This window comes from Hyla sarda, chromosome 1 (assembly GCF_029499605.1).
Source record: "Hyla sarda isolate aHylSar1 chromosome 1, aHylSar1.hap1, whole genome shotgun sequence".
In the NCBI taxonomy this organism is placed as follows: domain Eukaryota; kingdom Metazoa; phylum Chordata; class Amphibia; order Anura; family Hylidae; genus Hyla; species Hyla sarda.
The window spans coordinates 335,842,235-335,866,558 of NC_079189.1; the positions used below are offsets into that span (position 1 = coordinate 335,842,235).

At 44.4% G+C, this 24,324-nt stretch overlaps 1 protein-coding gene across 7 annotated transcripts in view; it reads right to left on the minus strand.

The window, feature by feature from the left end:
- MLLT3 (MLLT3 super elongation complex subunit) overlaps nt 1-6,882 on the minus strand; it is a 237,924-nt gene extending 231,042 nt beyond the window's left edge. For 5 of the 7 annotated variants that reach the window (XM_056520087.1, XM_056520069.1, XM_056520063.1 and 2 more), the window contains exon 1: nt 6,695-6,882. In XM_056520087.1, the coding sequence (XP_056376062.1) occupies nt 6,695-6,706 (12 nt within the window). In that variant the 5' untranslated portion in view covers nt 6,707-6,882. Of the gene's footprint in view, nt 1-5,745; nt 5,917-6,094; nt 6,593-6,694 lie in introns of those variants that run through there. The other 2 variants (XM_056520047.1, XM_056520077.1) reach the window with 2 other exon arrangements.
- Nucleotides 6,883-24,324: the final 17,442 nt, after the last annotated feature.

The following is a 24,324-nucleotide window of genomic DNA, read 5'->3' on the forward strand; positions in this document are numbered from 1 at the left end:
CATTCCATTCTATGCACACACCAGTACCCAGACCATTCCATTCTATACACACACCAGTACCCAGACCATTCCATTCTATACACACACCAGTACCCAGACCATTCCATTCTATACACACACCAGTACCCAGACCATTCCATTCTATACACACACCTGTACCCAGACCATTCCATTCTATACACACACCAGTACCCAGACCATTCCATTCTATACACACACCAGTACCCGGACCATTCCATTCTATACACACACCAGTACCCAGACCATTCCATTCTATGCACACCAGTACCCAGACCATTCTATGCTGTGTACACCAGTACCCAGACCATTCCATTCTATGCACACCAGTACCCAGACCATTCCATGCACACCAGTACCCAGACCATTCCATGCACACCAGTACCCAGACCATTTCATTGTATGCACACCAGTACCCAGACCATTCCATTCTATACACACACCAGTACCCGGACCATTCCATTCTATACACACACCAGTACCCAGACCATTCCATTCTATGCACACCAGTACCCAGACCATTCTATGCTGTGTACACCAGTACCCAGACCATTCCATTCTATGCACACCAGTACCCAGACCATTCCATGCACACCAGTACCCAGACCATTCCATGCACACCAGTACCCAGACCATTCCATTCTATGCACACCAGTACCCAGACCATTCCATTCTATGCACACCAGTACCCAGACCATTCCATTCTATGCACACCAGTACCCAGACCATTCCATGCACACCAGTACCCAGACCATTCCATTCTATGCACACCAGTACCCAGACCATTCCATTCTATGCACACCAGTACCCAGACCATTCCATTCTATGCACACCAGTACCCAGACCATTCCATTCTATGCACACCAGCACCCAGACCATTCCATTCTATGCACACCAGTACCCAGACCATTCCATTCTATGCACACCAGTACCCAGACCATTCCATTCTATGCACACCAGCACCCAGACCATTCCATTCTATGCACACCAGTACCCAGACCATTCCATTCTATGCACCCCAGTACCCAGACCATTCCATTCTATGCACCCCAGTACCCAGACCATTCCATTCTATGCACCCCAGTACCCAGACCATTCTATGCTGTGTACACCAGTACCCAGACCATTCCATTCGATGCACACCAGTACCCAGACCATTCTATGCTGTGTAGACCAGTACCAAATCATACATCTATTTATCTGTCTACCTATAGACACTTGATAGAAACTATAGACACAATTTTTATTGTGTTTGTATATATGCTTTGTGATGAAAAGCATGTATACACATGGTATAATGTTCTTATGATGTCACTAATTGGTGATGATGTCACAGTTGTTTGTGATTATGTGATAACCTATTTAAACCTGCACGTTTATAGTTTTATTAAAGGGGTACTCAGGTGGAAAAAACATTTTTTAAATGAACTGGTGCCAAAAAGTTAAACAGAGTCGTAAATTACTTCTATTTAAAAATCTTAACCCTTTCAGTATCTTTTAGCAGCTGTATACTACAGAGGAAGTTCTATTCTTATTGAATTTATTTTGTTTTGTCTTGGCCACAGTGCTCTCTGCTGACACCTCCGTCCGTGTCAGGAACTGTGCTATGGGGATTTTCTCCTGCTCTGGACAGTTCCTGATACGGGCATCAGGTGTCAGCAGAGAGCACTGTGGACAAGACAAAAAAAAGTAATAAAAAAAATAATAATAAAAAAAAAGAATTTCCTCTGTAGAATACAGCTGCTAATAAGTACTGGAAGGATTAAGATTTTTTTTTAAATATAAATAATTTACAAATCTCTTTAATTTTCTGGCACCAGTTGATAAAAATAAATAAAAAAATAAAAAAGTTTTCCACCAGAGTACCCTTTTAAGACTTTAATGTGAAGTTGAAATGTTGCCTGTACATATAGGGAAATAAACATACCAGTTTGTTGTATTCCGTTGGAGTGCTTCTTCTCATTTTTATAGCCAGGGGTAACCTTAGAGTTGGGGTTAAAGAGGTCCACACAGGATTTTTCATACACTGCCATTACTTCACTGGAAAACCTTTTTTTTTTTTTTTTTTTTTAAATCAACTGGTGCCAGAAAGTTAAACAAACAGATTTGTAAATTACTTCTACAGTATTTAAAAAATCTTAATCCTTCCAGTACTTATCAGCTGCTGTTATGATCCACAGGAAGTTCTTTTCTTTTTGAATTTGCTTTCTGCCTGACCACAGTGCTCTCTGCTGACACCTCTGTCCATAGCAAGATAGGTTTTCTATGGTGATTGGCTTCTACTCTGGACAGAGGTGTCAGCAGAAAGGAAATTCAAAATGAAAAGAACTTCCTGTGGATCATACAGCAGCTGATAAGTACTATTACTTTTTAATAGAAGTAATTTACAAATCTTACCTTCTGGCACCAGTTGATTTAGAAAAAATGTTTTCCAGTGGCGTACCCCTTTAAAGTATACGTTTCATCAACAAAAACGTTTTATATAATGGAGATAATACCATATGTATATTTGTAATATACATTTGTAAAAAAAAAAAAAAATAATAAAAAATTAAAAAATTATATTTTTGGCCCTACAGCTATTGTCTGTGTGTCTCTATGAGGAGTCCAAATACAGGAAGTGAAGGCGGACAAGCGGGGCTCTGCACACTGAGGACAAGCGGGGCTCTGCACACTGAGGACAAGCGGGGCTCTGCACACTGAGGACAAGCGGGGCTCTGCACACTGAGGACAAGCGGGGCTCTGCACACTGAGGACAAGCGGGGCTCTGCACACTGAGGACAAGCGGGGCTCTGCACACTGAGGACAAGCGGGGCTCTGCACACTGAGGACAAGCGGGGCTCTGCACACTGAGGACAAGCGGGGCTCTGCACACTGAGGACAAGCGGGGCTCTGCACACTGAGGACAAGCGGGGCTCTGCACACTGAGGACAAGCAGGGCTCTGTGCAGTAAGGCTCTCACACATCAGGAAGATTGACAAGTCAGGAGCCTGCACAGAGCCCTGCTTGTCCTGCCCTCACTTCCTGTATTTGGACTCCTCACAGAGACACACAGGCAATAGCTGCAGGGATAGCACTTTTTTTACCCAAAAATGTACACATTTTTTAACCAATGTATATTACAATTATACATATAATGTTATTATCTACATTACATAAACATTTTTTGTTGACGACAGGTACACTTTAACTTCGTTTTTTTCATTAACACATTCTATACCTAGAGCAATTTTATGCAATGTAAACGATTATCTAGAGCATTGTATGCCACGGACACCTATCCCTAGAGCATTGTATTCCACGGACACCTATCCCTAGAGCATTGTAAGCCACGGACACCTATCCCTAGAGCATTGTAAGCCACAGACACCTATCCCTAGAGCATTGTAAGCCACAGACACCTATCCCTAGAGCATTGTAAGCCACGGACACCTATCCCTAGAGCATTGTAAGCCACGGACACCTATCCCTAGAGCATTGTAAGCCACAGACACCTATCCCTAGAGCATTGTAAGCCACGGACACCTATCCCTAGAGCATTTTAAGCCACGGACACCTATCCCTAGAGCATTGTAAGCCACGGACACCTATCCCTAGAGCATTGTAAGCCACGGACACCTATCCCTAGAGCATTGTAAGCCACGGACACCTATCCCTAGAGCATTGTAAGCCACGGACACCTATCCCTAGAGCACTGTAAGCCACGGACACCTATCCCTAGAGCATTGTAAGCCACGGACACCTATCCCTAGAGCATTGTATGCCACGGACACCTATCCCTAGAGCATTGTATGCCACGGACACCTATCGCTAGAGCATTACCAAGAGTATTCTACGATTTGTATACCAGTGTAAAAAATTATTTGCTACATACACCAAATCCAGAAGCGTTGTATATTATATACACAAAAATTCTAGAACATTTTATGCTATGCACACATTACCTAGAGCATTTTGTGCTGTTTACATATATCCTTAGAACTTCTATACTATGTACACGAATATATGGAACATTTTATGCAATTTATGTGTATCCTTTTATACTATATATACACACACACACACACACACACACACACACACACACACACACTAGAGTACTCTATGATGATATTTAAACCAATACCCAGAGCTTGTATGCCACATATACACCAATACCCAGAGCTTGTATGCCACATATACACCAATACCCAGAGCTTGTATGCCACATATACACCAATACCCAGAGCTTGTATGCCACATATACACCAATACCCAGAGCTTGTATGCCACATATACACCAATACCCAGAGCTTGTATGCCACATATACACCAATACCCAGAGCTTGTATGCCACATATACACCAATACCCAGAGCTTGTATGCCACATATACACCAATACCCATAGCTTGTATGCCACATATACACCAATACCCAGAGCTTGTATGCCATATACACCAATACCTAGAGTACTGCATGCCTTATACACCAATACCTAGAGTACAGCATGCCTTATACACCAATACCTAGAGTACTGTATGCCATATACACCAATACCTAGAGTACTGTATGCCTTATACACCAATACCTAGAGTACAGCATGCCTTATACACCAATACCTAGAGTACTGCATGCCTTATACACCAATACCTAGAGTACAGCATGCCTTATACACCAATACCTAGAGTACTGTATGCCATATACACCAATACCTAGAGTACAGCATGCCTTATACACCAATACCTAGAGTACTGTATGCCATATACACCAATACCTAGAGTACAGCATGCCTTATACACCAATACCTAGAGCCTATATGCCATACACAACAATACCACCTAGAGAATTGTTTGCCATATACAGCAATACCTAGGGCTTATATGCTATACACAACAATACCTAGAGAATTATATCCCATATACAGCAATACCTAGAGCATTGCATGCTGTATGCATCAATACCCAGGGTTTGTATGCCATGTACACCAGTACTTAGAGCATTCTATATTGTATACATGAATACCTAGAACATTGCATGCCATATACACCAATACCTAGAGTACTGCATGCCATATACACCAATACCTAGAGCCTATATGACATACATACTACCTAGAGCATTGTATGCCATATACAGCAATACCTAGATTATATACATGAATACCTAGAACATGATATACTATATACATGAATACCTAGAACATTGCATGCCATATACCTTAGTACCTAGAGGATTATATATTATACACATGAATACCTAGTGCATGCCATATACCTTAGTATCTAGAGCATTATATATTATACACATGAATACCTAGAGCATTGTATGCCATATACCTTAGTACCTAGAGCATTATATATTATACACATGAATACCTAGAGCATTGTATGCCATATACAGCAATACCTAGAACATGATATACTATATACATGAATACCTAGAACATTGCATGCCATATACCGTATTACCTAGAGCATTATATATTATACACATGAATATCTAGAGCATTGCATGCCATATACCTTAGTACCTAGAGCATTATATATTATACACATGAATACCTAGAACATTGTATGCCATATACCGTATTACCTAGAGCATTATAGATTATATGCATGAATACCTAGAACATTGTATGCCATATACCGTATTACCTAGAGCATTATAGATTATATGCATGAATACTTAGAACATTGTATGCCACATACCGTATTACCTAGAGCATTATAGATTATATACATGAATACCTAGAACGCCGGAGGCACAGTCCGGTCGGTCACGTGACCATATTCCGCCACATGTGCCGGGCCCGTTTCCCATAGCAACCTATCAGCTTGGATTTCGCTACTAGCCCGTTGCCATGGGTGACGGCCCTTCTCCCCCGGTGTAGACTGCGCACGTTCCCCTTCCATATGGAAGTCCAGCCGGCCCCATCCATGCGTGCGGAGCCCACCACCGGCATGGCGTGCATAGGGGGAGGCACTGTGGAGCTAATAATGCAACTAGGTGTAGAAGACAAGGGGGGGGGCTGTCATTGGCACGGCTTAACCCCTTGTGACCCGCTCTGGCACACAAGCAGACAGAGAGAGAACGCACCATGCTAGCGGCGCCTCCGGGCTGCCTGTATTCTGCGCTCAGCCTGCAGATCCACTGCTCTCTTGCCGATCCCGATCCACCTCCTGCAGGTGCCCGATTCTAATCCACCGGGCGTTCCTTGTACCGGGGTAATCCAGGTGCAAGACGACAGATCACATGTACTACATGAAGCTCCGGTTCTCTTCCTGGGGAGGGGGGCTGCTCTAATCCAGTTCCATGATTCTGCCCAGCACACACCGGCCCAGGTGCTGCCGATCCACACTCCGCGATCCCAACTCTCAGATCATGCCAGTACACATCCTAGTGCCCCTCCTATGGGCTCTGTCCGGGGAGATCCCTGCCGCGATCCGCTCAATCCAGGCTCTCTGCCACTCTGCGGTGCCGCTCCAGATGCCCATCTAGTTTCCGATCGGCTCCAGCGCATGCCCCTTCAATCGCCGGGCAGCTTTAAACAGCAAGTGCCAAGGGGTAGAAGAATGGGAGGGCAATGGCAAGAATCTAGAGAGAAGAATAATCCAGGTTGGTGCTAGCAGCAGGAATACATGGATGGCTGTGCCGGCTGCATTAAGGGAAAGGGTTTGTTCCACCCCCTGTACTCACCGAGCTGGCCATGCCTAGGGGTTGGGGCAGCCTCTTAGTCCTCCTCCTTGAAGTTTTATTTGTGCTGCCCTCACCAACAGGGAGGGAGGATCACAAGGAGGTGGAGGGCAGCAGCGGGGTGATGGCAGCCAGCAGTGCTCTATCTGTCTGCCGAGCTCTCCCCTTGTCTCCGCACACTCAGCCCGGTGGCTGGCAGATCCCAGGCGCATGCGCGCTGCCGCTAGACAGAACACCGAGGAGAAGGAGGGAGGGAGGGTTTGCTAGAGAAGAAAGAAAAAAAATTCTCAGAGAAAAAAGATCGGGGGGTGGAAGAAAATGTGGAAAGAGCGCCCTAAGGAATGTGACTGAAGTGTCCTGGGGGGGGGGGGTAATGGTGGCAGCCTGGCAGAGCATCTCCCCAGCCTAGACACAAAGTGACAGATCTCACCTGTATGGAGCAGGTGCCAGCAGCCATGGATGACAGGATGCCCCCATCCAAGAAACAACCAGCTCTTTGTAATTGCTGAATACAGTACATTGTAAACGCTTGTTCACACCTATTTGTAGATATCTGTGGTATGATCCACCACTTAACACGTTGCCTGGTCAGAGAAATGTCTCATAAGTGAAGATTTAGCAGATCTGCTAAGTGGTATAGGGGTTGACAGCGCCCGGGGAGAAGCAAAGTATTGTCCAGAAGGGAAGTTTAGGGGAATTAGGTTAGGTCAGGTAGGTAGGTCCCAAGTGGGTAGGTAATTCTCCTTCATGTAGAAGCCCCCAGTAGGTGGGTAATCGCCCCATTAGATTAGTAATCCTCCTCTCAGTACATGCCCCCAGTAGATAGATAATTCCCCCCATTAGTAGATTAGTAATCCTCCTGTCAGGTACATGCACCCAGTAGGTAGATAATTTCCCCCATTAGTAGATTAGTAATCCTCCTGTCAGGTATATGTACCCAGTAGGTAGATAATTTCCCCCATTAGTAGATTAGTAATCCTTCTGTCAGTACATGCACCCAGTAGATAGATAATTCCCCCCCCCATTAGTAGATTAATAATCCTCCTGTCAGTACATGCCCCCAGTAGATAGATAATTCCCCCCATTAGTAGATTAGTAATCCTCCTGTCAGTACATGCACCCAGTAGATAGATAATTCCCCCCATTAGTTGATTAGTAATCCTCCTGTCAGTACATGCACCCAGTAGGTAGATAATTTCCCCCATTAGTAGATTAGTAATCCTCCTGTCAGTACATGCACCCAGTAGATAGATAATTCCCCCCATTAGTAGATTAGTAATCCTCCTGTCAGGTACATGCGCCCAGTAGGTAGATAATTTCCCCCATTAGTAGATTAGTAATCCTCCTGTCAGTACATGCACCCAGTAGGTAGATAATTTCCCCCATTAGTAGATTAGTAATCCTCCTGTCAGGTATATGTACCCAGTAGATAGATAATTTCCCCCATTAGTAGATTAGTAATCCTCCTGTCAGTACATGCCCCCAGTAGATAGATAATTCCCCCATTAGTTGATTAGTAATCCTCCTGTCAGTACATGCCCCCGGTAGATAGATAATTCCCCCATTAGTAGATTAGTAATCCTCTCAATAGGTACTTGCACCCAATAGGTAGATTATTCCCCCCCCCCATTAGGCAGATGCCCCCAGTAGATAGATAATTCCCCCATTAGTAGATTAGTAATCCTCCTGTCAGGTACATGCACCCAATAGATAGATAATTCCCCCCATTAGTAGATTAGTAATCCTCTCAATAGGTACTTGCACCCAATAGGTAGATAATCCCCCCCCCCCCATTAGGCAGATGCCCCCAGTAGATAGATAATTCCCCCATTAGTAGATTAGTAATCCTCTCAATAGGTACTTGCACCCAATAGGTAGATAATCCCCCCCCCCCATTAGGCAGATGCCCCCAGTAGATAGATAATACCGGCAGTCTCTGCTTCTGTACAATACTGACTGACAGCACATACATTGTACACATTGCCATTCATATTCTTTAGGGCACAACATTTTGTGCTCTGGGTAACTGTACCCCCTGCACCACTGGGGCATACAGTTACCCCGGGCGCAGTACCCCTGGATCTATCTGATAAAGGGCTGTAGATGCTTCCAAGTCACAGATAGTTCACAACTAGAATGTTGAGTTCTAGGTTTCTGGCAGCTGGTAGAAGCAGAATTCAGAAAATATAGCTTTAAATACCATTGTTCTGATAACAAAACATTCACTTGGTTGGGTCCAAATCTTCCAGCAAAGTGTCCCTCACCGGTGGAGTTATATTCTGCACTTTACTCCAGTATGACTGGCAATTCAGTGGGAATGGCAACAGACCTTTCACTTTAAAACACTTGTAGAGCGTGTATCCTTGTGACAATATATTTTATTCTTTGTTTTGTATTTAAAATAAAAATGAATACAAAAAATGAATAAAAAGAAAACCACTTGCAAAGCAGCACCAACTTTTTGTTTGTGTATCGTGGAACTACCTATAAAGAACCCTATGATGGATGAATGCCATGGAGTTGGTAACCCCTCTGAGGACCTCCCGATGTTACTGTTTAGAGGGGCTTCTGGTTTGAAAAGTTGGAATGACAATGTCTTTATTTGTTTACCCATTCATTTTAAATTGTGCCATAGCATGCTACATTTCAGTCACAGGAGAAATGGATGACTACACATAGATACCCTCTGATGATTGAACATCTTCAGATCCTTGTTACTATAGGGCAGTGTTTCCCAACCCAGTCCTCAAGGCACACCAACAGTCCAGGATTTAAATTTTTCCCTGTTCTATTCCAATGGAGCAACTGAAAAAACCCGGAATGTTGGTGTGCCTTGAGGACTGGGTTGGGAAACACTGGTATTGGGTACCTACAATTATAGCTCCATTTTCCTTAATAGAGTTTGTAACTTTTACTTCTACCTCCTCTTACTCCTTGTGCTGTGCTGGTGATGAAAGATCTGCCTTAGACACTGCCACCTGGAGGCGGATTGGGTAGTTCTGGCAGTTGATTGCCCCTGAGAATCCATAACCAGTGCTGCGGCTAGAGTTTCTCCTGTCTATAGACCGAGGCCCCTGATCTCACTCTGCTCAGAGAACCTGCAGTCATTACTGTAGGTGAGCCTAAGAGAGTAGGACGAGCAGAGTCCCTGCAAAGAAATCAAACTCCCATCATTACTTGTAGAGATGAGCGAAGTTACAGTAATTTCATTCGTCACAAACTTCTCAGCTCGGCAGTTGCTGACTTTACCCTGCATATATTAGTTCAGCTTTCATGCGCTCCGGTGGGCTAGAAAAGGTGGATAGAATCCTAGGAGAGAGTCTCCAGCCCACCGGAGCACCTGAAAGCTGAACTAATTCATGCAGGGTAAAGTCAGCAACTGCCGAGCCGAGAAGTTCGTGAGGAATCGAATTACTGTAACTTCTCTCATCTCTAATGAGTTTTTATGTGTAAGGCTACATTCACATCTCGTTTTTGCAATACTGTTGCAATTCTGTTAAAAAAAACGTATGTCACCGAACCGGACCGAAACGTATGCAAACGTATATGCCTCCTCACGTTTTTAAACTGTATACGGTTTAAAAACGGATATACGTTTGCATACGTTTTAATACGTTTTTTTCTTGAAAAAAAATATATGCGGCTTTAAAGTTTGTCAACATTTTAAATAAAGTTCATCTTTTTATTGAATTTCCCAAAAAAGAAAAAATATGAAAAACCGTATTGTGCAAACCGGATGTAACCGTATGCACATACGGTTACCATAGAACTCCATTTTAAAATTACCGTATACAGGTTGGATACGGTTTTTGACCGGGTCACAAAACCGTAGTAGACTACGGTTTGGTGTACCATTAAAAACCGTATACAACCGTAAATGATGCAAAACGTACACAACCTGATGCTGCGGTTGGCGTACGGTTTACAATGAAATGTCTATGTATACGGTTTGCACTACGGTTCAATACAGTTTTTTTAATCAAACCGGATACGACAACCGTATTGCAAAAACGAGGTGTGAATGCAGCTTAACACACGCTGTATGTGGTCCGTTAGGTCCACACTGTTCCAAACTAAGGCCAAAATGACATACAGTACTTTTGGCCTCCATCAGGCTTATGAGTATTTATAGATCCGTTTAACTTTTGCGCCAGGACCTATCCCAGGGCTTACGTTAAGTGGATCCTGCTGCAGACTGCTTAACATAAACAGGGGCTTGTAAATTTCGGGGAAGGGGGGAAGGGAAGATGTTTGAAATGACGGAGACCCTTTAAACAAAGCACAGCAATAAAGGAAATAATAAACTGCTCCTGCAGTCTCATGTGATAGTTGTGAATGAGGCACTTTGTTGTCTCATGTGGTAAAGCCTCCTGTCAATTCTTTGCTTGTCTAGCACAACCTGCTTGTCTGATTTCTTTTGTGTGGCTCAGCAATGTTGAAGTCTGAAGATTGTAATAGCCACTCCAGAATCTGCACTTTCTTCTGCATGCACTGGAGGTTTGTCATATTGTACAGTGGTCCCTCAACATACCATGGTAATCCGTTCCAAATGGACCATCATTTGTTGAAACCATCGCATGTTGAGGGATCCGTGCAATGTTAAATATAGGACAGTGGTCTACAGCCTGCGGACCTCCAGATGTTGCAAAACTACAACACCCAGCATGCCCGGACAGCCGTTGGTTGGGTGTTGTAGTTTTGCAACATCTGGAGGTCCGCAGGTTGTAGACCACTGTTAGAGGAAGTTGCACTCACCTGTCCCCGCCGCTCCGGTCCATCAATGCTCGTCACCACTGCTTTGGATGTCGCCGTCCATTTCATCGCTGTCGCCGCATCCCCATCATCAGGCCTCTGCTTCCCGGCCTCCGTGCTCTCCGTCACCGCCATCAAGTCGGTACACACGCCGCTCCTATTGGATGACGGGACGGCGTGCGTAGCGACGTGATGACGACGATGGAGAGTGCGGACGACAAAGGGGATCCCGAAGAGGACGAGCCGGAGCCCCGAGGACAGGTGAGTGACCATCACCAGAGCTCACGGGGCACCGTAAACGGCTATACGGTGACAGCTGAAGCAGTCTGCGCTGCCGGAAAGCCGTTTATGCGATGGCCCCGACATACCAAAGCATCGTATGTTGATGCTGCCTCTGAGAGGCCATCGCATGTTGAAATTATCGTATGTCGGGGCCATTGTAGGTCGAGGGGTTACTGTACTCCTCACACACAGCTTCCCGTCTGAAAAATGCACATTCTCCCCAATATTTTCTAATAACATGCTGTATCCACCCTGCCATCAAATTTGTGTAACATCCCTATTCCACTGTAGCTCACACTACCCCCAACATCAGATCTCCATCTCTATTCTTCATGACAGGGATGTTGTGCTTTTCTTTATATAAGGTTTGTGGTTGTGACAATAAAGTTCAATTTTGATCTTATTATTCCAAATGATTTTCATCCAGGAGTTTTTCAGGCTTCTCAGTGTGTTGGCCTGTTGTGGGCGGCCACTTTTTAACATTAGTGTAGGCTTTTTCCAGCCTGCCTACCATGTAGGCCATTTCTGATCATGTATCTCCTTATTGGACATGAGGTACCAACTAGGGATCGACCGATTATCGGTATGGCGGATATTATCGGCCGATAATCACGATTTTGGGCATTATCGGTATCGGCAATTACCTTGCTGATAATGCCCCGCCCCCCGCACCGCACCGCGACCCCCCCCCCCCAACTCGCCGCACTGCACCGTGACCGCCCCCCCGACCCACCGCACCGCGTCACACCCCCCACCGTAGTGCTGGGCGGTATAACGGTATGGATTTTTGCCCATACCGCTATACCGGTCGGGCCCCTCCCCCACCCTCCGACTTAATAAAAAAAATTAAACTTACCTGTAATGGGGGTGGTCCGGGCCATCCATCCTTCCTGTAGTGTCCGGGGGCGTTCCGGGTGGAGGGTGAACCGGTCCGGGCTGTCCTTCTTCTCCGGCGGTCATCTTCTCCACTTCGGGCAGGCTCCGGCCTAGTAGCTGCATAGACGCCGATACGCCGTGACGTCAGGTGCGTCGCTGCGCATGGGCGTCACTGCTCAGCGGCGTCTATGCAGCGTACTAGGCCGGAGCCTGCCCGAAGTGGAGAAGATGACCGCCGGAGAGGAAGGACAGCCCGGACCGGTTCACCCTCCACCCGGAACGCCCCCGAACACTACAGGAAGGATGGATGGCCCGGACCACCCTGACAGGTAGGGGAAGAGAAGCGGGTGGTGGCGGCGGCGGCCTATGGCACCGCAAAAGCCACTGCAGTGCATTGATTTAAAGCGCCCGCTTTAAATCAATGATCTGCAGCGGTGTCGCGGGGGGATAAATAGCCGATAACTTATACTGGAATATCGGTATAAGTTATCGGCTATCGGCCCTAACCTCCACCGATTATCAGTATCGGCCCTAAAAAAACGATATCGGTCGATCCCTAGTACCAACCACACCACTTTGTGTCAGAAAAGTCTGGCTATTAGTAGAACTACTTTTTCTGGCATTTGTGTTTACCTTTTTATTTTTGTCTGTCAGAGTTTGAAATTTCTGGATACCCTTTTCTGTCTTTTTCCTGAGCTAAAACGTTGAACTACTACTCAAGGATTTCTCAAGCTTGGAAGTGTTGGATCTGGTGTGAATAACCTCTTTATGAAAATGCTGTCTTCATTATATTTGTCCATATCAGTGTGGTGTCCCGGCACCGTATTTCATACTGTGCCTTGGTTATTAGTCCCCAAAGTTAGAGTCCCTAGAACTGTCGGGGTTCGCTCATTTAACCCCTAGTCACCCCTTATTCAATTAATATTTGTAAATATTATCTAAATAAATGTATGTGGTATTACTCACTGTTTTAGCGTTGCAGGGCCTGCGGGTCATGTGACCGGGTTGCAGAACTCTATGGTTTTTTGCTAAAGGACCTTTGGTGGTTTTGGACATGTGATCACCCACAATCCATTGTAACGATGAGTGACAGCTGATGTGGACCAATCCAAAACGTACAGCCCCTGCCCATATAAGGGAGCTGCGCCATATTGTCTCTCTCTTGGGTTGCTGATTGTGGACGAGGCAGGACCTCCGCAGCTTACAAGACAAATTACTAGGCCTAAGCCTTGCGGCCTAAGCCTGCACTAGAGACGGATAGTTCATACAATTCCCCGCAATCTCCGCAAGATCTCCGGACCTAATCAAACCCCATATCCATTGGATCTATGCAAATACAATCCTCTAAAGCTAAATATAACTTTTCAGTCCTAAGCATCTGTCAATCACTGCTGTGCTGTTTAAATAGACTCTGTTATCTGGACTGTTACCGTTATTGCAAATACAGAAAATCTTCAGTAAAGATTCCGCAAGTTTTAAGTTCAGCACTGCTGTGGACAATCTATTTATTTCACACTCACCTATCGCTCTTGGGAAGGGTGGTGATAGACCCAGCATCAATACATAGTTTTAATCCACACCCTGGCGTCACGAGTGACAAGGGTTAACAGCGCCCTTTATAATACTGAACAGCAACACCCCAGCTACCCTACACCCCCATAAGGCTTAATTCCCCAAGTTTAACACACCAGCATGGATTGATAAGGGAATGATCCTGTCACACTAACCTGATCAGCTTTTATGAGGAGGGGAGCTCCACACTGGACGGGGGTAATTCGCTGCATGTCATGTATCTTGATTTTTCCAAAGCGTTTGATACTGTGTCACATGAAAGGTTGGTGCATAAAATGAGAATGCTTGGGCTGGGCAAAATGTGTGTAAATGAGAAAGTAACTGGCCCCAGTTTTAGGGAATAGAACAATGCATGTATATAGTAAAACTGGCCACTTGCTAGCCAAATAAGCTTACCTGTCAGAGATTTCCCAGTTATAGAGAACAGATGGTGGTTAATTAATGTTACTTACACTGATTGGGTGACTGTTATTAGTGGGGTACCACAGGGGTCAGTTTTGGGTTCTTCAATTATAGAGGTATAACACAGTATTGGAGGGGACGTGTTGACCATTGCCTTGTGCAATGGTTGACACAGCTCTGTGCATGGATTAGTGATTGCTCTGTGCATGCAGAGAGCCCGGTGTGGTAACCCAGTACAGAATCACGTGTTCTTCTGTACTCCTGCCCATCCTGTGTGGCAGATGCTGCTTCAATGTCCGTCTTGGGCCCACATTCCTCAGGACTCTATAATAATGCAATGATAGGCAGTGGTTAATGTATTGGTATTTTCTATGAACTTTTTACTTTAAGAAATCTGTTGTCATGAACCTTGTTTTTAGGGGAGTATGCAAAGGTGAACCAGGTGACTTATCTGGCCCATGGGATCTCTCTAAATTGCTCCCATACATAGTGAGTTCAGTTTTGCAGAGTCTAGTGCTGAGGTACAGTCGAGAGAAGTGCGGAGTCTGTCTGTGAGGGGATTTTAAAGGAGGCCTAGTCCAGCAACCATGCATCAACTACCAGTTAACCCCAGTACCCAGGTGAAAGTCAAAGCCTTGCGGTAAGCACTACAGTCCAGGGATCAATTCAAGTCAAGTCTAAGCAACTAAAGTATAGCGTGGGCTGCATACAAGTCAAGTCAGTCATATGCAGCACAATCAACTATAAGTCCCAGCAAGCTGATAAGCTTCCCTAAATTCACCCTGCATCTCCTTCATGCTAATCTGATCTGTAACGGATTGTACCATCTTTCCAACCTCAGTAAAGCCAGTCATCCATAACCTTGCATTGGAGTGATTATTTGCAGTGTACAAAAATATAGGACATTACATATCTTTGTGGAATACGGAACATCCACAGTGAAAGTTTATTTTTTATTAAACTGTAGTTTTATTTTTGCCAAACAAAGAAAGTACAATAAAGTAAACACAAGTGATTGCAGAATGCAAAATAGCACAGATTGGGAGACCCCCAAAAATGAAGCATTGTAAATATACAATATTCAGGCTCAAACCAAAATATAAGGGTAATACAATAAAGGACAAATCCGTCCAGTACTACAAATGACAACCAAGAAGATATGCAAAGGCAATACACAAAACAAGAGAAGGGGAAACCACTCAAGGAGGTTGACGATCAGTAAAGCGATCCCATGGACCCCAGACAGACAGAAACAACAGCACAGTATTATTCAGCGAAGCAGTCAGAGAGACTCTAGGGATCGGATCTCACGAACACGGGCCAATAGGTCGCTCTCCAATGGAGGAAGCTTCCAATACTTTGCCATTAACATTTTTGCGGCCAGTACAATATGCTTAAACAATTTAAATGGTTTCTTGGACAAGGTCCTATGGGACAAATGCAGGAGATACACAAGAGGATCAAGGAGGACAGCTACCACTAGAATTGAGCTAATTAAACGGGCCACAACCCTCCAGAAATCCACTATGAGTTGACAGAACCTAAAGATATGAAAGGCAGACCCAATTCCCACCCTACAACGCCAGCACTGTGGAGGAATGGAAGGGTTCAATCTATTGAGCAGTTCAGGAGTGTAATACCAACCCATAAACATCTTGAACTGGGTTTCCTTATAAGCCGTACAAATCGAAGCCTTAGAGGCTCTCTCCCAAATCACCCTCCATTGAGGGACAGTAATACAGGTATTCAAAACCTCCTCCCAGTGGCTCATATAACAATGTGTAGGTGCAGCCCCTCCCTTCGGCTCGCACAAACCTGGCAATGTTGGGTCTAAGCTGTGCCTGCAGCTGACAGTCACAAGCTCAGCTTCACCCAGCAGGGATGAGTTATTTTCTGCGAGTTAACACCATGGGGGGGGTGTATACATTACACAGCCATCTATATGACCGTATAATGTATACAGTGAAGAGAGTGATACTTAGCACCTCGTTGCTGTGTATCCCCACCCCTTAGTGACATTATTACTGGAGGCAGGGCTACACAAGAAAAGGCCTGGACCAGGGATGAGATGGTAAGTATCACTCTTTTCACTTTATACATTATACAGTCATATAGATGGCTGTATAATGTATACACCCCAGTAAAATTAATGTAGTTCATAATATAGTGTCTGTACCTGTGTATGACGGTGGTCTCGCAATTCTTCTGTGATCTTTGCCCCAATGTTTATTTTTAGCAGCATACAAAATGAGTGTTCCCAGAAAATACAGAGAAATTACATCACTGGTCAGGTGTTCAAAGGGAGCCTGTCTGCTTCAATGGGTGGAGTGACCGCTGGGTGGTGAGGAGATAATTCTCCACAGAGTTGCAGGCAATTGTAGTTTCATGAACAACACTTATAGCTCAGCTGTGCTGCAAAGGGTGGGGTGAATGATGTGTGGGAGGGGGAAAAGTGGCCTCACCCTTACAAACAAGGGTTTCTGGGACTTATAGTTAGAGGGAGGGAACTCTAACAGGAAATAGCCATTTCCCAATAAGATAGCAGCATTGTTAATGTGGACTAACAACACAGCTACTTAGCCCCAAGACAAGCACGAATTCTTCCTAAACATGTCCATTACTGTCTGGCAGGTAAGTACTAAAGTCACCTTTTGGTGGATAACCCTCTTTAAGTTGCTCTGCGCAGTGGCACAACTTTACCCTTTAACTGCCGGAACAAGTTCAACACAAACTGAACACTTTCGGAAAGTACGTTGAGCCCAGCGAGCACTTGTAATAGAAGATATTGTTCCAATGTCACGTCTAGCCCAGCATGAACTTGTAATAAAAGAAATTGTTCGAATGTCACAGTCTATCGAATGTCACAGTCTAAAAAAGAAGCATGTTTATCCAGATAAAAAATTGTGGTTATCCATCTTTAGTTAAACTGGGCAGAAATGATAGTACAACACTAAAAAAATACAATCTTTTACACTTCTCTTAAAAAAATAAATAAATAAATAAAAGCAAAACCTACCTTGGTTTTACAATAGCAATTTTGCTAAAGTAATTTCCAAATATATACCTATATTTTTGAAGACTCTAAAATGAAACATATCTTGAAATTTGGCTATAGAGTGGCATCCAGGCATAGTTTGACATTAAGCAACATGCTCTCTCCCAGCATGTTGCCTTTGTATAAATGCTCTACTCTGGTTAAGCACTATGGGATTTTGCAGCTGTGGATCTATGTCATGTAGAACATGGACTTTTGTTGATCCTCGGAAGTCCGTGATGTCAGGACTCCGCCCCCGTGTGACGTCACGCCCGTCCCCTCAATGCAAGTCTATGGGAGGGGGCATGGCGGCCGTCACGCCGCCTCCCAAAGACTTGCATTGAGGGGACAGGCATGACGTCACACGGGGGCAGAGTCCTGACGTCACAGACTTCCGTCCCCGGAGTCACGACTCAGACCCTCCAGCGGTTCCGGTGAATAAACAGGTGGGTGCCGAATGCAATAATGCGGGGGTCCCCAGTGGCGGGACCCCCGCGGTCAGACATCTTATCCCCTATCCTTTGGATAGGGGATAAGATGTCTAGGGTGGGAGTACCCCTTTAACCCCTTAACGACGCAGGACGTATATTTACGTCCTGCGCCGGCTCCCGCAATATGAAGCGGGATCGCGCCGCGATCCCGCATCATATCGCGTCGGTCCCGGCGCTAATCAACGGCCGGGACCCGCGGCTAATACCACACATCGCCGATCGCGGCGATGTGCGGTATTAACCCTTTAGAAGCGGCGGTCAAAGCTGACCGCCGCTTCTAAAGTGAAAGTGAAAGTGACCCGGCTGCTCAGTCGGGCTGTTCGGGACCGCCGCGGTGAAATCGCGGCGTCCCGAACAGCTGATCGGACACCGGGAGGGCTCTTACCTGCCTCCCCGGTGTCCGATCGACGAATGACTGCTCCGTGCCTGAGATCCAGGCAGGAGCAGTCAAGCGCCGATAATGCTGATCACAGGCGTGTTAATGCACGCCAGTGATCAGCATAGGAGATCAGTGTGTGCAGTGTTATAGGTCCCTATGGGACCTATAACACTGCAAAAAAAATTTAAAAAAAAAGTGTTAATAAAGGTCATTTAACCCCTTCCCTAATAAAAGTTTGAATCACCCCCCTTTTCCCATAAAAAAAATAAAACAGTGTAAAAAAAATAAAAAATAAACATATGTGGTATCGCCGCGTGCGTAAATGTCCGAACTATAAAAATATATCATTAATTAAGCCGTACGGTCAATGGCGTACGCGCAAAAAAATTCCAAAGTCCAAAAAAGCGTATTTTGGTCACTTTTTATATCATTAAAAAATGAATAAAAAGTGATCAAAAAGTCCGATCAAAACCAAAATCATACCGATAAAAACTTCAGATCACGGCGCAAAAAATGAGTCCTCATACCGCCCCGTACATGGAAAAATAAAAAAGTTATAGGGGTCAGAAGATGACATTTTTAAACGTATAAATTTTCCTGCATGTAGTTATGATTTTTTCCAGAAGTGCGACAAAATCAAACCTATATAAGTAGGGTATCATTTTAACCATATGGACCTACAGAATAATGATAAGGTGTAATTTTTACCGAAACATGCACTGGGTAGAAACGAAAGCCCCCAAAAGTTACAAAATGGCGTTTTTTTTCCGATTTTGTCGCACAATGATTTTTTTTTCCGTTTCGCTGTGCATTTTTGGGTAAAATGACTAATGTCACTGCAAAGTAGAATTGGCGACGCAAAAAATAAGCCATAATATGGATTTTTAGGTGGAAAATTGAAAGGGTTATGATTTTTAAAAGGTAAGGAGGAAAAAACGAAAGTGCAAAAACGGAAAAACCCTGAGTCCTTAAGGGGTTAAGTATATAGGCAGCAGGCAGCACATGCCTCAAGTTTATAACCTGCATATTGGAGCACATAAAGGATATTGCTAGTGCCTGTCATCGTAACATTTCCAGTGTGTCTCAACCTTTTGTTGGATTAAAAGTTTATGCGCTAGAAAAAATAACATATCCTAGGATAGAAGATATTATAAAGCATCTGCAAGATCATGAGGCTTTTTGGATCATGACCCTTGAAACTAATGTTACATTATTAATTCATATTTTTCCAATAGGTGGTCTTTTACTTGGGTGTAGTTGTGGATGTTTTGCTCTTATTCATATATATATATCACTTCCAAATTATTCTGTTATGGTATAGTTGTGGATTACTGTCAGAACAATTCTTAGTGACTAGTGGTTCTGGTTTATACATTATAAATATATACATTGGGGAATTGCATTTTAAAACAAGTTTTTGTACACTAATGATAATAACTTTACTATGTTTATAGCTATGTTTTGTCTTTTGCATTTCTAGCAAGTAGTTAATTCTAAAACAGGTGCTAGCATAATTAATCAGTGTTTTTAAAGTGTATTTAAAGCTTTGTAACACATTTGATCATGACTAAGGGTGGTTATCACGCCAGACTTTTCCTTCGTGGGACTCAAAAGTCCAGACGAACACGCTTTTGAGACTCTGGGAAATCACTTGGCTGAATGGGCAGCTATTGTCCACATCATAGTAAGAAGTTAGAAAAAGAACGCAATGGGTCCTGGAAGATTTGGCAGCATCAGAATGGTCAATTTCATTTTAAGTGAAGACGGAAGCATATGACGAAAATGTATTTTTCCCCAGAAAACCCCCCTCTTAAATGACACACAACTCATCTATTTGACACTTTTTTACACTCCTGGTTTTGGCTAGATTGATCATGTACAGTATATAGCTAGGTTCATCTTATATATCCATGCAGGCGTCTCAAGGAAATAATACTTTTGTAGTATGGCAACTAGCATGCCAAGAAATGGGTTTCTGTCAGTGGTGTAAATTGGATCGCTGGCCTCACGTAGCAAAATCTTGAGGCTTCTTAGGAGGTGCCTATGTAAACATTTAGGCTGGAATAAATTCCAAAATATGTTTTTCCAATTCAAGCACCAGAGGGCGCACAAAGCCTTTTTCTAATGTCCTTATTTGACCTTCACAATAACCAGCTAACTGGTTTTCTGAAGACCGTTTTATAGACATTTCACATGCTGGCTGTTTATCATTATTGAAATAAAAAGAGAGAAGAAAGCATTACCATTAATATTATTTAATGGCGTGTTCATGAAGACTATAATTTGATGCAGTTGGTATAGAGTAAGTGTAAGGTATTACATCTTGGCTATTGTACAATAGATGTCTACACATTTTCCTTTTTACGTCATAGGTATAAAGAAAACTGGGATCAAGTCTTTGAGAAATGCACAATTATTATTGTAGGGCACAGATGCCAAAGCCAGTTGCCAAGTGCTCAATGTAACTCTGGCAAAGACGTGATAAACAACAGAGGGTGATAAGCGATGAATGAGTTTAGTTTGCGTCTGCAATAGTTTTCCTATTGCCAATGAAATGTTTGAATTGCTTACCTTGAGAACACTAAACACCTAACATAAGCACGCAGAAAAGAATATGCAAAGTCTTCATAGATTACCTGCTTACTGGTAGACTGAGATAATATTATTTACATAGCTTTCTCGACCAATCTGCTTTGTTTGGAACCATCTATCTGCTCCAAATCAAATAGGAGAGGCAATATATTTGAGCACAAACCCAGGACTCCAACAGTGTTTGCTATGAAGTTCAGTCGGCCAAGAAATGTCATCTTAGGTACTTCTAAATGCCAAATTCTGTAAAAAAGAATGAAAGGCACACTTGCATACAAACACGCAACGAGAGACATATGCTAACTGAACTCTTTCAACAGATTTCACAGCGTGAAATGCCGGGTCATTGTACCTAGTTCCTAGTAATTTTCAGTCAGTGTTTTTTTATGAAAGGAAAAGAGAATCCTGTACTACTAAGTTTAAATGACCTCTACAATTTCACCTTGATCGAAGAAGTTAGTAGCACATACCAATCTGTCAGTAAGCAAGTCTGCTTCCTGAAGTGGTCAGCTTAAAGTTTGGGTGTGCACATGTATTTATGGTGTCAACCTCCGCATTAGTCCTTCGCACAAACACATTCTGTGTACCCAGTCTATTGTTGCTACAACCTAGGCTTCCCATATTGCAGATTTCATATTGCAAACAAAATAGGCAGCATACAATTCTATTTTGTCTGGTAAAATGCTGGAAGTCATGACAAAATCTTAAGGGATCCTTGGAGTTGTCAGGCACTAATGGCATCCAGCCTGTATATGATCTGCCATTTTTATTCTATTACTAGGATAGATTTAAAAAGTGATAGGAATGGCCAAGGTGTGAATCTGGCCTTAAAAAGTACCTGTCACCAAATAAACAGTTCTATACTAACTCAGGCTATGTTCCCTAACTAATCCTAACTAGGGATCGACCGATATGGATTTTTTTAGGGCCGATACTGATAACTTATACCGATATCCTGGTACAAGCTATCGGCTATTTATCAACCCCCCCCCCCCCCACCACGCAACAGAGCTGCAGATCATTGATTTAAAGCGGGCGCTTTAAATCAATGAACTGCAGCAGCTTTTTGCGGTGCCATAGGCCGCCGCCGCTACCCGCTTCTCTCCCCTGTCCGGGGGTCCTCCTGAGTCCTATCACCGCCACCATGCCCCCTACTGTACCGCGCCCCCCACCGCCGCACCGTGCTCCCCACGCCGCACCCCCAACTGCCTCCCCCATTCCCGGTTTTATAGTTACCTGTTCCCGGTTCCCAGGGTCCACTCTACATCTGGCTCCGGCGGCGTCCTCCTGAGCTGTCACTGTGCGCACTGACAGTGACGTCGCATTGAGGACGCAGCAGGAGCCAGAAGTAGCCCGGACCCCGTCCCCCGGGAACAGGTAATTATAAAACCGGGGATGGGGGAGGCAATGGGGCCAGGGTGGTGCGGTGGGGGGTGCGACACGGTGCGGCAGTGCGGTGGGTGGTGCGGATCGGTGGGGGCAGTGCGGCGGGCGGGGCATTATCAGATTATCGGCAAGGTAATTGCCGATAACGCCCAAAATCGTGAATATCGGCCAAACCGATAATCGGTTGATTCCTACTCCTAACACCCCTCCAGCCATAAAAAAAAAAATCAGAACTTTAAAAAGCTGTGTATCATACCTTTCATCTTGCTCACATAGTGCAATTTCCCAGCAGGAGAAAGTGGGCATTTCCCTGCAGGCATGACATTACTGAAGCCTGCTGGGGGACCACTTCAGCTCTCACATCATTGCAGTGCTGTGATGAATAGAAGACCTCAGGCTCTGTGCATGTTTCAGTCTGTGTTGCTATCAGTGAGGCTCTCCTGCAGGTTTCAGTCTGCAGCTTTCTGTGAGAATCTGTGGAGCTTTCACTTTCCGTGCAGCTGTCAATCAAGCTCCTGCAGAGAAACACTTCCTGAGTTTGGTCTCCTACCAAGTGGCTGGTTTTTTTTATTACATTTTAAACATATTTATGTTGATAATTTTAAAAGCAAGTGAAAGGGAAAGTGTCTGCTACTTACTCCATGAGCACTATATTGAAAGATTCATTTGGTGAAAGTTACTCTTTAGCTGACCAGCAGGTATCCTTGTATGACACAAAACTTGTTTCATACACTAGGCGGGTTATTTGTATTAACCTATTTGTTATGCCAGACCACACTCAGGTTGCTCCAACCACAGCTTCAGAAATCAAAATAAGCAATCCAGTCATTAACTGTAACACATAAAAAAAACATAGAAAATGGACACTTGTCAGGTGTATATACCCTGTTTCCCCGAAAATACACCCTACCCCGAAAATAAGCCCTAGCTGGATTATCGGGGTGGGCTGCAATATAAGCCCTATCCCAAAAATAAGACCTAGGCAATGCCCAGGCTGCAAATATTAAAAAACATACTTTAACTTACCTTCGTCCTCCGTTGCTAAGGAACCGGCCTCACTGTTCTCCGCTGCTCTTGCTGCTTCTTGGTGTTGGGACGTCTCAAAGCCTTCAGCCTATCACCGGCCGCACCGATGTCCCGCCTCTGCCGATGATAGGCTGAGCACATTGTCATGTAAGGAGCCGGCCGGCTTCTTACATCACAGTGGGCTCAGCCTATCATCGGCAGAGGCGGGACATCGCTGCGGCCGGTGATAGGCTGAAGGCTCTGTGACGTTCCCATCCCCAGGAAGCAGCAAGAACAGCGGAGGACAGTGAGGCCGGTTCCTTAGCAATGGGGGAACGGAGGACGAAGGTAAGTTAAAGTTTGTTTTTTAATATTTGCAGCCCGGGCACAGGAATACAAAGTACAGCGCAGCGGCTGATAATTATTTGGCAGGGGGGGAGAGAAGCTGCGCTCGTGGGTGACATACGGTACGATTAGTCCCCCGATGTGGGGTGCAGCGCTTGGCTGATAAATCGGCGGGGGCGGGGGGGGGAGACGTTGGGGGCAATGTATGTTGTTAAGGTACATACCGTAAATAAATAAGCCCTACCCTGAAAATAAGCCATAGTGTGTTTTTTGTGACTAAATTTTATATAAGACCCGGTCTTATTTTTGGAGAAACACAGTAGGAGGTCAAGAGTATTTCCTCAATAATCCACCACAACACTTATGAGCCAAATTAGCCTCAAAGTATTTCCTCTTCTCCTTTATTGTCGCCAATATCCACTGTAGTCTGTAGAGGGTGCTGGGAACTCCTGAATCTCATGTGTAAGGTCGGGATAGGTTCAATGCAAAAACAAAACAGAGAAAAACTAATTCCAATGCT